This window comes from Pyricularia oryzae, chromosome 2 (assembly GCF_000002495.2).
Source record: "Pyricularia oryzae 70-15 chromosome 2, whole genome shotgun sequence".
NCBI classification, from domain to species: Eukaryota; Fungi; Ascomycota; class Sordariomycetes; order Magnaporthales; family Pyriculariaceae; genus Pyricularia; species Pyricularia oryzae.
The window spans coordinates 5,387,808-5,402,193 of NC_017850.1; the positions used below are offsets into that span (position 1 = coordinate 5,387,808).

Genomic DNA, 14,386 nt, shown 5'->3' on the forward strand with positions numbered 1-14,386 from the left:
ATTTTTATCTGTTTTCTTAGCGTTGGGGATTACGGACAGTATTGAATACTATGTGTAAGCCCAGTGGGCAGCTGGATATACCCACTCCGCCTTTTTTCCCCTTCATCTTGTCAGCATGTTCAGGTAATGCAAGGTCGCTTCGGTAAGCGGGTTTTCTGACTTTTCTAGGCAGTTAGGTTACCTTGAGTATCTAAACAATGACAAAAATCAACAAGGGCTTTTTTTTCGACTTGCAGCACCCCCACAGCCTCTTTGTTTTCTTTTGGAGACCGCCGATGCAGGCTTATTTCCGACTTGCAGCCTTGGGCGCAGTGTTGGCGACAACAAAAAAGAAGATTTTAAAAGCCCGCCGTGTTGGACTTTTGGGGTATTACCATTTTCGGGTAATGGCGCTTACACCCCCCCTCCCGGAAAAGGACAAAATCCTCGCCGCGAACCTTGTGTCACCCTCCCTACCTTTACCCTCTGACCGGTCCATACGATCCGCGCGAAGGATATGTAAGCCAAAATTCGACATTTTCCCAGGGCGGATTAGATAGTGGCGGAGTATTCCCTTTTCGTTTGCAGTTTACTCTTTGATGATGGTTGTCAGCGGTTGGTCAAAAAGCGGCGCGCAAACTTGGCGGGTTTGTGATGACAGATAGTACGTAAATGCTGACTTGCAAATGTTTGGGGTCTTTTTTTTTCTTTGCGCTCATTTCGAGAAATTGTCACCAACGACTACACCCCCTCCAACAGCGTCCTGTGTCGACTATCATTGGAAGATTGCAGACAAGGACCAACCTGCAGACGTCCATGCATATCTGTTGGGTCAGCCGGTCACATTGATGACGGAGAGGCCCTGCCTTTTTTTCGTTTTCTTTTGCTCGTTTCCTAATGCATGCCGGGTCGATTATCCGTCTTTTCCGTTTTGGTACATGTCAACATCGGTTCGCACTCAATGCTGTTGTTGATCCTCCCAGCTTAGCGAAAACCCACATTTCGCGGGTAGAATAGTCCGCAAGTCACTGTCGGGATGGACAAATGTCACTCGCTATCTCTGCAAAAACGGGCGCCTGAGGCGTTGGCAAGCATGGGGATGGCACATCCCACCCAGGGATCTACGGTTGCATACATGAACGTCACCGCCTCCAAAGCGAGGGTATCTTTGTAGTAGCCGCGGTTGCCTTGAACGCGCTGAAACCTCAATCGATACACGCCGATATTTTATTATCTGCTTTCCAGGATATGAAGCATTTGCAAGGGGTCTGGTCCTGAAGGTATCCGTAGTCTACCGGTTCGTATCGTATTGCATCTTGTCCCCTTCATAAAGTGACTTCTCGCAGGCTTGTGGTCCCTGGATTGGAGCTTGGCATGGAAAGCGACGAGAGTAGTAGTAGTAGTAGTAGTATTAGTTAACGCCGGGCTCGGCCCGGCTTGTTAGCCGGCCGTTAGCAACCTCCCGAGGGGTATCTCGGCGCGCGTTCTATCTTCTTTATTTACACAGGGGGAAAACAAGGAGGGCAGAGGCGGATCGTGCCTGACCGGGTTCGGGCCCGGTCCTGCTTAGGGGGTTAGTTCACTGACGCGACCCCGTGCCTAAGGTGCACGGAGGGTTCGTCTGACGGCTTGTGCCGTGAAGTGTGGGTGAAAAGGCAGTAAGTCTATTCCTCGTCAGAGTTCGAGTCGTTTACGATCGGTGTCCCTAGGCGTAAAGTGCGTTCGTGGCGCGCGGGGCGCTGGCGGGCCGCTCTGGGGCGGGCGCTGAAGTAGTTGGTGGCTATCGAAAACGCCTCAAAGCTTTTCGGTTGCCCGAAGCTTGTCTGGAAGAATTTCCAGCGTTGGGCGCGATTTGGCGGCCCGGCCGGCCGGTCGTTATTAGGCCACGGCCAGTTTCTCCACACCGCCCGCGAATAGCGGCAGTGCACCGGGTGCTCAGGGGAGGTCCGCTTCCAGCACCAGGCACACGAGGTGTTTGCATCCTGGTGGTTGAAACGGTCATGGTAGGCCTTGAAATCGCCGTGGCCGGTCCTCATGGCCAAATAATGGCCCAGTAGGGGTCTTGGCAAACGCAGTTCCTCGGGCTCCTTTCTCGGTGTGTATTGGAATTTCCATTCCCTATATGCGGGGGACCGTTCACAGAGTTCTTTACGCCACCAGTCCTTCTCTATATTCGAAAGAATGGCTCTGAGGACCGTGCCGGCACCGCTATACGTGGTTTGCTGAGCCCTCGGGTCTGGGTCCGGCGGTCCGGCGGAGCCGGCCTTGGCCAGCTCGTCAGCCCGGTCGTTTCCCGGGATTCCCTGGTGCCCAGGGCACCAACGGACCCGAACCTCGGTACCTTGTTTTCGGAGTAGATCGACAAGGTTATGGAACTCCAGAAAGGCCCATTGGGACGAACGCGGGGCGTCGCCTCTAAGACCCCAAATAACCGAGGTGCTGTCCACACAAATCCAAATCCGGGCGCCTGGCTGGGCCTTGGTTGCCGCCTGTAGCCCTTTTAGGGCGCCAATCGCCTCGGCGTCGAAAACGTGGCTTTCCGGCGTAATAAATGCGGAGCCTGCGGCAAATTCCAGGCCCGCCCTAAAAGCGGCCCATCCGTACCCTATTTGGACGCAGTTGTTTTCGTGTTTTTCCGAACCATCCGTATATACCACGATATCGTCAGGTGATACCATGTCCAGCCATTCGATAAAGCGGCGGGCCGCTTCCTCTTTCGGGACTCCTCCGGTGGGGTCAGTGCGAGAATCCGGGGCATTGCGAGGTGCGCGCAACTCTAGTCTCCGGATCCGCGGGAGAAGTTGTGCAGCCGTTTGCAGGGTCGTGGCCGAATGGCCCGAGTTGCGGGCACGAGGTGTTTCACGCAGGCGGCTGACAAGGGGGTGCCCCTTGTCCGCGAGCCTTAGTCGGGCGCCGTATTTCAGGCGGGTGTAGGCCAGCGCGACGCGGGCCGAGGGTAGTCCTGCGTCCCTGAGAATAGTGGACGAGGGGGTGGTTTTATACGCCGGGAGGATTGCCCGTGCCGCTAAAACCAGCGGTTTGTTCAATGCTTTGAGGAGTCCTCTTTGCTTGTGCGCTGGGTTGTACCATGCCTCGGCTGCGTAGGTGGCCGAGGAACCCACGCATGCCACCGCTGCCTTGCGAAGTGCAGCCGCAGGCGGTCCGTATCTTACTGCCCCAAAGCTCTTGAGGTGGGCAGCGACCGCCATTGCTTTGGCAGCCCTTTCGGCCACGTGGCGGCGCCCGTCTAGCCGTCGGCTGAACCAAAAACCAAGCCAACGCATGCCCGGGTAGCGCTCGGCCCCGGAGGCGCTTTGTCCGCGTCGACCGCCCGGTAGTTGGACCGGGGTAACCGTTCTACCATTAATCCGGATTTCCGGGTTGCGACCGTGCCTTTTCTTAGTAATATGGATCACCTCTGTCTTTTCCGCTGCAAAATGGATCTTCTCTTCCGCCGCAATTTCGTGCATATCCCGGAGTTTATCTTCCAGCCAACGTACGTTTTCCTCCAACAAGGGTGACGATTTCCATGTAAGCACGTCGTCTGCGTATGCCAACCGCCACTTCGTACCGTTTTTGACGAGATACGCCAAATATAACATATATAGGATCGGGGAAAGGGGAGACCCTTGCGGGGTGCCGCACCCAAGCCGCCTAAAGCCCGTGGTCGTACCCTCCAGCCGGACTCGGGCCTGGCGGCCGCTTAAAAAGTTAATCACGAACCTGAGGAGAATTTTACTAAACCCGAGGCTCCGCATTTTCCGTATTAATCGCCTATGGAGGAGGGCGTCGAAGGCGCCTTGGACGTCGCATGCGACAAGGGTGACTTCCTCCCCGCGAGCTAGAGCCTGCTCGATATCGTGGGCGAGGGCACAAACCAGATCCGTCGCCGATCGTTTGGGTAGGGCACCGCCGTGGGTGCAGCTAAGGAGCCCGTTGTCGTGTATGGCCCAAGCTATCCGGCGTGCAACGAGCCTCTCGAGGCCTTTTCCGATGCAGGAGAGGAGGGCTATAGGCCGCCAGGATCGAACGCTGCTCCGGTCTTTCTTCCCCGTTTTCGGTAGCATCGCGACTTCGGCCTTCTTCCAAGGCGCTGGGAAATGTCCGAGTTCCAGGCAACGTTGGTAGAGCCTGCGCACCGGCTCGGCCAACGAAGCCCATCCGGCTTTTAGTAGCCGGACGGTTATTCCGTCGATGCCCGGGGACGTGCTCGTAACCCCAATGCAGGAGCGCTCCGCCTCTTCCGCACTAACCTGGGTGTCCCAAGGGATTTTAGCCTCGTCCGGCGACCAGGCCTCCAAGGGGTCTCCCTGCAGGTCATCCTCCGCCGAAAATCGGCCAAGCACCTCCCGTTGCAGTGCTTCCGCTTTTGCTAAAGGCTCGCTCACTTGCTCGCCGTTAATAACCAGCGGCGGGGACCGGAGGCGTGGTCCGGCTCCCAGCCAGCCCACCATGTTCCACAAATCCTTATCGTCGCGCAATTGGTCGATCCGGTGCCTCCAGTACTCCCGCTTCGCGGCCCGCACCCCTTTCGTATAGGCTTTTTCCTCGGCAGAGGCGTCTGCCCTATTTACAGCGCTCCGTTTAACCCGCTGGAATTCGGACCAGAGCCGCTGGCAGTTTTCGGTCCACCAGGGAGCCGAGCTGTCCCTTTTTCCCGCCGGCGTACCCACGACCCACGTCACTTGCTCCCATAAAGTTGTAAATTCAGCTACCCACGCGTCCAATGCGTAGCCATCGGCCGCGGATCCCGGGTCCGGCATGTCTTGCATGCCAAAAGCAAGTAGCTCCGCGAACTTTGGTAGCCGGTCGTCCCTAACCGAAACGTTAATCGCCTCCGGGCGGGGGGCGCCGCGCGTCCGCAGCGTGGTATAAAGGGATTCGTGGTCGGAGCCTGTGTAAAGACTGCTGTCAACCACAGTTATTGTGCTGGGGAGGTTGGAAAAGACCATATCCAGTAAACCCCCGTCGCGGTGGGTGGGCACGCCGATATTTCCTGTGAAACTCATCCCCTGGGCTTGCGCCCATGCCGTCAGTTGGTCCCCTCCGCGTGCGTTTGCGCGGCCCGGCTGGTATGCAGCAGCCGCTACGTTAAAATCGCCGCCTAGCACCGTGGGTCCATTTGGCACGGTATTGCATACCATTTCCAGCGCGGCTTCAGTGCCCGGAGCCCTATATACGTTAACAAACAGTATTCCGTTAATTTCGAGCCAGAGTATGTCCCGCGTATTTTGGCCCTGCGGTAGCCGTCGTTGTGCGGCCCTTAGGGCTGCCCCCTTCTTGACGTAGGTGAGCACCCGGGGCCGGAGCCCAGTCATGGCTTCGTAAGTGTTGGCGTGCCATTCGTCCACTGGCGCAAAAACATCATAGCCCGGGTGCGTTTGTATAGTCGTATTTAGCCCGCACCATGGCTCTTGAACGTTAACCAGGTCCACCTTTCTCTGGTGGCACAACTCCAATAGGCTCAGATGCACACCCATCCTTTTACCTACGTTGGCCCAAACTACGTCGAGGCATTCCCGCTGCATATTGCCGAGCGAGTATTTCGTCATATTAATCGACGGGTTGCTTCCAAGTCTATCCCATTAGCGGGGCAAGGTTCGGCAGCCGCTGCGTCCTCCTCCATTTCGGCTGCCCAAACGATTTCGTCGTGCACGCGTTCCTGTTCAACCTGCAGGAAGTTACGGATGTCCGCCCCTGCCGCCTCGCATGGCCGCGCTCTTTTGTTTGAAATGCTCGATCGGGAGCTCGAGGTTTGCGAATGCTGCGATAAGGTGCTTAGGACCGGGATTGCAGGTGCTGGCTCTCGGCGGGCCGTTTCGGCCCGGTCGTTGATAATCGCGGCACGGTTGGCACGTCCGATTCTGCGAATCCCCTTAAGTTTACGCTGTGAAGGTCGTTCAAACTTCCCATTTACCACCAAAGGTCGGGCAGGGCAATTCTCATGTCCGGATGGGAAATGGCCGTGGCAATTAACGCATTTGGGGGCTGCCTTGCACGGCTCTTCCTCTGTCGCATGTTTTGCTTCACCACATATGCCGCAACGCGCTTGCCGTACGCAGCGACGTATTTCGCAATATCCCTGGCAACCGTCGTGGTGGTGTGTAATTTTGCGTGATTTTTCAACCTTCCGCGCACGTCTCGACACTCCAAAAAGCTGAAAGGGCTTTACGGGTTGAAGGAAGGACATTATCCACGTGCCCTCAGCCGTATGTGGGTCGTAACCATGTTTGGAAATATGCCAGTTGACTGGCTGCTGGCCTGCTGCCACGGTAATCTCCTCCTGGATTACCTCATGTACGTCCTTTCTTCCGTCCAGGCAATTGAGCGTTCGGGGCACTCCAGAAACGGCGTATGTGTGCCAGGTTGTCGGGACAGTGACTTCCCGCGCGTCCAATGCGTCCATAATGGCCTTGACCGCGCTGGGGTTGAGGAGTTTTTGCCGTGTTTCCTCAGAGACCACCGTAACACCCCAGCCCGTGGGGGTACGCTTGGCGTTTGGGATTTCACTGTGTGGCACCGAGACCAACTCGGCCAATTTGGTCGTTACCGCGTATGGCTCCCTCGTCACCATCCGCAATTTGTCATTTACGCGGATCAGGATGCGGTTGGACGGCTGTTCTGTCAAACGTTTCGGGGCTTGGGAGCGGTCCCGGCCCGATTGGGAGGGAGTTGCGGAGCTGTCAGGTGCATTGCCGGGCGTCGTACGTATCGGGTACGAGCGCGTGGCCGGGGTTAAAATTCGCGTTGGGGCCGCCGCTGGTGGCGTGGCGGCTCGCTCGGCCCATGTGACCGATTTGTTAGTGGGCGTGCCTCTGCCTTTAGAGGCCGACGACGCCGTGCCCGTCCTCGTAATTAAAATGCTGCGCCTTTCGCTGGAACTGGTCGGCGAACGCGACGGGGAGCGCGAACGCTCTTTTTCAGGGAGGGTGCGACTGAGGAACCAGCCGCTGATCACGTCGTCAAGTTCAAGAACAATTCTCCTAAGCGCGGCGTCCTCCGGGGCCTGTAAACTTTCGAGCTTGGCTGCAAATACCTCTTCGAGCCAGCTGCCGACTGTTTCCACGTTTTCCAACTCCTGCTGCAGTGTTTTGATGGCCAGGGCCGGGAGGCTGGAGTACCTTCCGCGGCCAGCCGGCTCAGGCGCGTTAGCGGTGCGCGTGTCGAGAGATACGTGTCCTGACTCGGCCTGGCCCTGCGGCAAAGCCTGCGGCGTGCTCTGCGGGCGCGCGCGGCGGTTTGAGACCTCTGGTGAGGCCATGACGACCGGCGCCCGGAGGGCGAAAATTCTTCAGCTGTTAAGCTTATTGGTGTGTTTGGGTGTGAATCGCTAACAAAGGTGGGTCTGACCCATGAATGGTGGAGGATGCTTGGAAAGCGACGAGAGATGACACCATGCGATCGAAGATACCGTACTGATGATGCTGTGCAACCCGGGACGAGAACTTCCAAAACTCACTAGTTCACGTGGAGGAGCCCCGTGATATATTGCCACCGGTCAGAGCAACCATCTCGACGATGGATTCTGTTTCCTCCCCAAACCGACATTATCGTGGTTCGCGGCGCAGGCGAAGACTCGAAGTAGGCAACCGGATCAGCTTGATGGGGCCTATGACGGTCCACATCAACATACACAACACCGACAACGGAACTACACCGGGGAGGCTGTCGACAAACAAACGGTGTGCACCAGCACAAGTCGTTTTGCGTAGGGTGGATAAAAACCAAGATAGATCATCGTGGCGTTGGGCCGGAACATTGGCGCGCGCCCGACGGAAAAGGCGCCAACAAAGTCTATGCTCTCATGCTTGTCAGCATTACGGCCATTTTTGCCTCACCAGGACTAGATCCATGGGCATCCTTTACTTCAGATAGTGGTGGTTCAGTTGTCGTTTGGGTCCAGAGAGGCAGCGGGTAGTTGGCATAGCTGATAGGCCAGAAAATGTGTTAGTGGTCCGGGTGACCTATCTGGCAGTGATCTGGTCCATGGCTGCTTTGGTCTGTTCTCTTCTGTTAGCAAGCTCACCCGCAGATGAATTTGTGAGTTGTGACTGTATCAGTCTATATGACGGCAGCAGCGTAAATGAGACATCAAAAGCTCGAGAGCTCAATGGAGTAAACGTACTTGGCCCAGAACGGCAGCCTTGCTGTCTTTGAAACAATGACGTGTTTCCATGACATGCTAAGGACATGGGCAGCTTGTTGTGAAGTCACCGATTGGTCATCTTGTCAATGTGTATTCAATCAAATAGGTACGTACAAGCAGGCTTAAGAGTCCTTCCTATGGATAATAATATTAGTCGGCAAACTAATTCAACAGTCTCTTCCATATGTTCTAATACAGCATACCAATAGTAATCCATTCGCAAACTACTGGCCGGAAGAATCTAAGATGTAGTTATATCTCGCTTCACCCATAATTTCTGATACTAGCGCTTGTATTCAATAACAATGCCAGGCAAATCTCATCTAAAACGTCATTGGAGACAACACCATACTTGAGTTGTATACTATTTTCAACTTCAAAGGTTTGACTCTCGAGATCTGTTAAATAAAAACACATTAAAAATTAAAACCCTTTCTGTCGGACAGTCGGACTTGAAGTATGAAAAACAGTCTGGAGTGGAAGGACCACCACAATCACTCTTTCGCCTCTTATTTACTTACAGTGACTCTTGTGTCTAAGCTTAGATTTCTAAATCTCCACACTTGAAAAGTCAAAGCAAGCCAAAAAACCCAGCGTTGTCAAACCGCCGCTAGTAGTCTCACCAATACTACGACCCACTCAGTAGGTTGAGGTCACACTTGCCCAGACAGAAAAAAGAAAGCCGCACGGTCAACAACGAACCAAAGTCATTGCTAACAAACGATGGCCCGTACCGTGACATGCCTCTTCACCACACGCAAGCCTAGGGCTGTAGCTTGCAAGATTACATTGTAAACTCGTGTGTGCAACGGCCACTAATAAAAACCGCTGCTACATCTACAGCTCAGCGGCGTGGGTCAGGATTCCGGCTTGAAGTGTTAAGCGCGGAGGAAAAGGAGCCTGGAGAAAAAGAAAACCATTTCCGCAGCTGCATGTAATTGTAGCATCAGAAATCCAACAAACAAAAATGCTCCGCAGTACCAAAACAAGGCTGTCTAACTTGCGTATATATGCAGCAACCCATCTAACGTCACACGCTCTCCTCAATCAACAATAAACCCCTTCTGGGCCGTCGCGTCAGCCAGTCCGTCGTCCGGCTTTGCTTGCTCTGGTTTCCTCCCGGTCACGTCGTTCTTCTCCGCCTCCGTCTTGGCCGCATCGTCCGCCGCGGCCACCTTGTCCTTGTCGAGATCCTCCCCTCCCGGCCCGCTCGCCTTGACGCCGCTGAACAGGTCCGAGTCCTCCTTGTCGTCCTTGTCCTCGCCCCCTACCGTCATGCTCTTGATGCTGCTGGCCTTGCTGACGTTCTCGCTGTCCGGGTCCGTCGCCCTCAGGCCCAGGTTCTTCGAGGCGCTGGGATCTTCCATGTTGTGGCCCTTCCAGTCGGCGGCAGGCATCTGCGGCACCTCCTCGCCCACCCCCGGCTCGACAATCTCCACGCCCTTGCCCTGCGCCTTCTCGGCCGCGTCGTCCACGCACCGCCACACCACGGCGATCCTGTCCAGCCCGCGGACCCCCTTTCTGCTGCTGCCCTTGATGCCGTCCATCTTGTCCCACTCAATCTCGAACACGCCGCTGTCGTCCGACTTTCCATCCTGCTCGGGCCCGTTGCCCTCAAAGAACACGTTGAACCAGACGTGTGCGACCGCCGTCACCATGGTCAGGCCCATTGACGCCGGGGCCCGGTTACGTCGCTCGAGCGAGATGTTTACGTCGCCGTTGGACACCACGATCGGCTCGCGCGGCTTGAAGATGACCGCCATGCCGCCGGGCTCCTTCTCAGCGGGGGATGATGTAGACCCCTGGTTGAGCGACAGCTGAGACGGCGTGTTGCTCGCCGTCAGCGACGATGGCGGCTTCGCGGCAGGTGCTAGCTTGGAACCTCCCGAGACTTCGGCTGGCAGGGATGCGGCCGAAGACGATGCTCCGTTCTCTGCCCCAATCGTCGTGGCCGTCTCTGACCGTGCCGGGCTTTTATCAGGCCGTTTCGATAGCCTTCGCATCAAAGAATCCTTTGGGCTTTTCGATTTGCTCTTCGCACCATCGACAATGTCAGAATCGGTAGCGGCATTCTTGATCTTGGGCACTGAAGAATCCCCCACAACTTCTTCATAGTCCGTCTTGTCGCCAGTGGTAGAAATAGCCTCTGCCGCTGCCATCTTTGTCAGATCCGGTACCACCTCCGACACCCCACCCGACCTGGGAGTCTCCCCCTCGACAATGACCCTCTCATCCCTGGTGAAGGTATGCAGCACCTCGATCCTGCGCCCTTCTTCGGCGAAGATCTCGACCGACATCTTGACCCCGGACCTCAGACCCCAGGCGTGGATTTCCACAATCTCGAACCGGCGGTCGACGTACTTCTTCCCCGTCTTGGTCCACCGGTCGACGTAGCTGATCCAGCGGAGCTGCGAGGGGATGGACACGCCGGCGCCGAACTTGGGCCTCATCCGCCGCTCCGTGAAACGCGCGAGCGCCGCCTCGGGCGTCCACCCGCGCTCCGAGATGAGGAAGCTGCAGGCCATGGATCCGGACCTGCCCTTGCCGGCCTTGCAGTGCACGACCGCCACCCTGCCGTTCCCAGCGTCGGCATCGGCATCAACCGGCCCGTCGTTCCCGTTCTTGGCAACAGCCTTATCGTTTTTACCAGCCGCTACCCCGGTGCCATGCAGGTCCTCGCCGGCCAGCCAGGAGCGCATCGACGCCATGATCATGGGCACGAGGCGAAAGGGCGGCGGGTGGTGGTCGGGCCACGGGTAGTGCCGGATGCGGCCGTACACGGCCTCGTCTGGGTACCCGGTTCCCTCGCCGCGGAACTCCCAGATGGCCCAATTGTCGCCATGCTGCTTGTCGAGGAACGCGACGAGTCGGTCGAGCGGGTTGCGGTATGCTCGTTGGGGGTACGTCTGTGAGGGGCCGGAGCTGTATTTCCCGATAAACAGAGAGCCTATGGGTTAGCATGCGGTTTTCTTAGACTCTGCATAGCCCATCAAGTTTGTTGCGAGAAGGAAAAAACACAAGTTCAAGAGCTTTCAAATCTAGCGCGGGGGGCGCCTTACGTTGCTATGATGTTGGACGTCACGTAGCACAGATCGAGGCCTGTTTCTTCATGTCTGGCTCTTGGTCCCGCGACGATCTGGCGCAGGAGTGATGCCATTTCCACGCAATGCTACGGGTATACCAGCCCGTACGTTATCCGAGGCCTCTTTTCGTGGCAGCTATATCAGATAGCGGCAACCCAAAAAAAGAAGCAGCGGAAATAAAAATCCGGTTCTGACAAGGGTCGGTTGAATTGGGGGAAATCTTGGGATGAAGCTCTCAACATCCGCCTTGCCAGGATCCCACGTAATGCCAAAGAATGTTTTAGCTCAATCGTACGGTGGGCATACGGTTGGCGACAGAATAGCCTGGACGAGCTGGTTCATTCTCCAAAGTTGGGTCAGCGTAATTGTCTCCCCTACGTTTAAACCAAGCTACTGCGACCTAGCGGAGCGGTAGTGGGATTCTTGCATTGATCGAGGCGCGTGCGACCCCCCGACGTCATTCGATTTTGGCGTACAGGTTTCGCAAGGTGAGCCGGTGCCAAAAGGTGGGGTTTGTGGCTACTGAGATCTGTGGCTTAATTCATCGAACAAAGCTTGAGCCACATATTGCCCAGCCTGGTCGGGTCAGGCAAGCAATGAGCTCGGCAAGATGTGGCCAACGTCTGTGCGGAGGATCAGCGGCGGCACATGCCAAAGCAAGGTTCTAGCTGCCTGTCTCTGCCCAGACCTGACAAAATCCATGACGTTCCTCGAAGACTAATTACCTACCACCCAGCTACCAAGCTAGGTACTCAGTCGTCATATATCAGTCTCAATGCTGAAACTGTGCAGTTTGTCTGCGCAAGTAACCTGCCACACAACACACAAAGCAGAAGCAGCAGAAAAAAACCATATACTTCATCTAAGCAATACTGAAAGACTGCAAAGAGTGAGGGGAAAAGTGTAAGAAAAGATGGAAACTGTCCGTCGCAAGTGACACCAACCCTGAATCATAACCAGTCGTATGCACAAACTCCATACAAAGACAGATAAAAGCAATAGGCAGTCCATAGTCCATATTTCAAGTAAAAACCACAGTCATCAAGCCAGCCCATCATCCGTGCACCCTTCCTCCCAGGCCAACGAATGGCAAAATGTCATTCGGTCAAGCTCCTTCATTCCGTGGCCTACCGAGGCCCCCCCATCCCATGTCATTTTCATGTAATCGCATCTGTACTCCAGGTCAAAGTCTACCACAGAGACTTGTTGGATCACCGTGGGAACCCAGTCCTTGACCATTAATCCGAATGCGCAAAGCGCGACATATCCTGCTCCCCGCAGGATAGAGGTATTGACAGCATGTTGCTGTTGTCCCGATTTCCCATTCGTCTCAATGGCCATTAAGCCCAACCCTGACAGACTTGTTTACGAAGTCTTCTTGGGGGGAGCAGCTGCGCCACCAATGTAACGGTTGATGTCGGTAGCGAGGTAGAACTGCCTTCCGCCGTTCTTGATTGCCTGCCAGGCCTGGCGCGCAGCAGGGGGTGTTCCCTGGTTTCCGAGCAGGTTCTCGACGTTCGCCTCGAGCTTGGCGAACGAGTTCTGCACATGAATGCTCTGGGAGTAGCGTGCGCGCAAGAACGCCGTGTACAGCGGCAGGAGGATCCACGACCTCCGCTGGAAGAGGAGAGCCGAGAGGAACACAGAACCCCAGAGGAGGATCTCCAGGGACGCCACGACGGACATCGAGGCATCATAGTATTCCTTGACGAAACGGCCGATCATGTCGGCGATCGGGTGCGCCACGGGCTTCCCATCAACCGAGTCGGCAGCGGCAGGCTTGGGAGGGAAGACGACCGGGATGAGGTTCGCACGCATGTAGGTGGCCACATGGAAGAAGGAGTAGATCCCGTAAGGCAGGGTTGCCAGGATATATCTCGGGGAGAAAAGCCAGATAAGCGCCAGCACTACAAAACATTGTCAGATTCTGTTCGCAAGCTCAAGGAATGGTGAAAGAAGAAGCTCCATACCCAAGTACTGAACGTTCTCATCTGCAGCGAGCGCCAGAGGGCTGATCTGGGGAGCTCGTTGCTTGGCACGTGCGCGCAAAGTCTTGTAGACAACAATGCCGTAAGTTACCGCAGCCGACAGGAAGATGAAACGGTAGGATATGTTAGAACGGTATCCTTTCATGGCGATCCATGATAGCGAGTACTTGACGGTCGCGGCGATCAAGACAAAGTGGCTGTCGCATGCGAAATGTCAGCCTTCATTAGTTCAGCCCCATGATGTGTTTTGTATTTCCTGCCGTTCTCATTGCGAGAGCACTCAATAGTAGACGTTTCGCAGTGAGAATATCGACTTCAAGAGAGGGTTGGTTGAAGTGGTTGTGTTTTTGGGTGGTTGGGAAGCATCTAAATTTTCGGATCAAGGCGATTCGGGAGGTCTTGGACGTCATTATACAACATCCCAACGGTTACATACCCAACAAACCAGGCAACTACAAAACAGCACAAAGAGTCAGCAGGAGCTTTTTAAATTCGCAAAATCCCCAAATAAGTCGTTTACATACATTGCAGAGTCTGAGCCAGGGCTGCCAGCCGCTGAGGCAGAGGCAAGCTTGCTGGAGGAGGGGGAGCCATTTCGTTCGGAACGGCGGGGGAAGGATAGGTAGGCCGAAGCAGGAAGTGCGCAAAACTGGCGGTGTAACGCTGTAGATTGAAAATACTACTACTCGATCTGACGGGAGGGGACCAAGACAGCGAGTCAAACAGATAAAGTACAAGACGCAGCACTGGTCGAGAGAGGTGCGATTTCGACGAGTTTGAGTTGTTGCGAATTGCTTTGCGAGACAGGGAAGAGGTGTAGGTGGCTGGAGCTCATCGGCGACCAGAGAATGGGGACTGGACTCTCGAGCTGTGTTGGTGCGTGCGTCACTGTTGCAGGGATTAGGCGGGTTGTAGGGTGCGGTGGCCTGGTGGGAATTCGTTGGCTTGGATAGGCTGGCGGGTCGTTTTCCAAGTCCGTAACCCGAACACGCCGGCGTTATCGCCAACCGCCTGGACTCAAGAAGAAAACTTACGCCAAGAAGGACCGGACTTGCTTTGTTATACCTAGTTTCCCACGACGATTCTTTTATGATTATTCTCGTTCCAGTCCATATCTTAGCTAATTACATCCCACCTGATAAGCCAGCAGCGCAAAAGTCACGATGACGGCAATATAGAACTTGAATGAG

At 55.5% G+C, this 14,386-nt stretch overlaps 3 protein-coding genes across 3 annotated transcripts; all 3 read right to left on the reverse strand.

The window, feature by feature from the left end:
• Window positions 1-7,526: 7,526 nt before the first annotated feature.
• On the reverse strand, window positions 7,527-8,160 carry MGG_15338 (uncharacterized protein; the record flags this gene model as incomplete). Its single annotated transcript, XM_003714907.1, has 4 exons — window positions 7,527-7,588; window positions 7,657-7,780; window positions 7,846-7,906; window positions 8,105-8,160. 4 exons carry the CDS (start codon window positions 8,158-8,160, stop codon window positions 7,527-7,529), a joined length of 303 nt encoding a protein of 100 aa, XP_003714955.1.
• Window positions 8,161-8,572: 412 nt separating this feature from the next.
• Window positions 8,573-11,664, reverse strand: MGG_08005 (phosphoinositide 3-phosphate phosphatase). Its single transcript, XM_003714908.1, has 2 exons — window positions 11,185-11,664; window positions 8,573-11,047 (listed from the first exon to the last, which is right to left on the reverse strand). Exons 1-2 carry the CDS (start codon window positions 11,280-11,282, stop codon window positions 9,169-9,171), a joined length of 1,977 nt encoding a protein of 658 aa, XP_003714956.1. The 5' UTR covers window positions 11,283-11,664; the 3' UTR covers window positions 8,573-9,168.
• Window positions 11,665-12,044: 380 nt separating this feature from the next.
• On the reverse strand, window positions 12,045-14,077 carry MGG_08006 (uncharacterized protein). Its single transcript, XM_003714909.1, has 4 exons — window positions 13,721-14,077; window positions 13,633-13,648; window positions 13,179-13,393; window positions 12,045-13,115 (listed from the first exon to the last, which is right to left on the reverse strand). The coding sequence occupies exons 1-4, from the start codon at window positions 13,788-13,790 to the stop codon at window positions 12,574-12,576; spliced, it is 843 nt and encodes a 280-aa protein (XP_003714957.1). The 5' UTR covers window positions 13,791-14,077; the 3' UTR covers window positions 12,045-12,573.
• Window positions 14,078-14,386: the final 309 nt, after the last annotated feature.

Excerpts from the sequence above, each read along its gene's own strand:
- MGG_08006 (XM_003714909.1), bottom strand. The coding sequence starts at position 13,790 with ATGGCTCCCCCTCCTCCAGCAAGCTTGCCTCTGCCTCAGCGGCTGGCA. Across the intron at positions 13,116-13,178 it reads TGAGAACGTTCAGTACTTGG|TGCTGGCGCTTATCTGGCTT; the intron begins GTATGGAGCTTC and ends AATGTTTTGTAG.
- MGG_08005 (XM_003714908.1), bottom strand. The coding sequence starts at position 11,282 with ATGGCATCACTCCTGCGCCAGATCGTCGCGGGACCAAGAGCCAGACAT. Across the intron at positions 11,048-11,184 it reads ACGTCCAACATCATAGCAAC|CTCCGGCCCCTCACAGACGT; the intron begins GTAAGGCGCCCC and ends CGGGAAATACAG.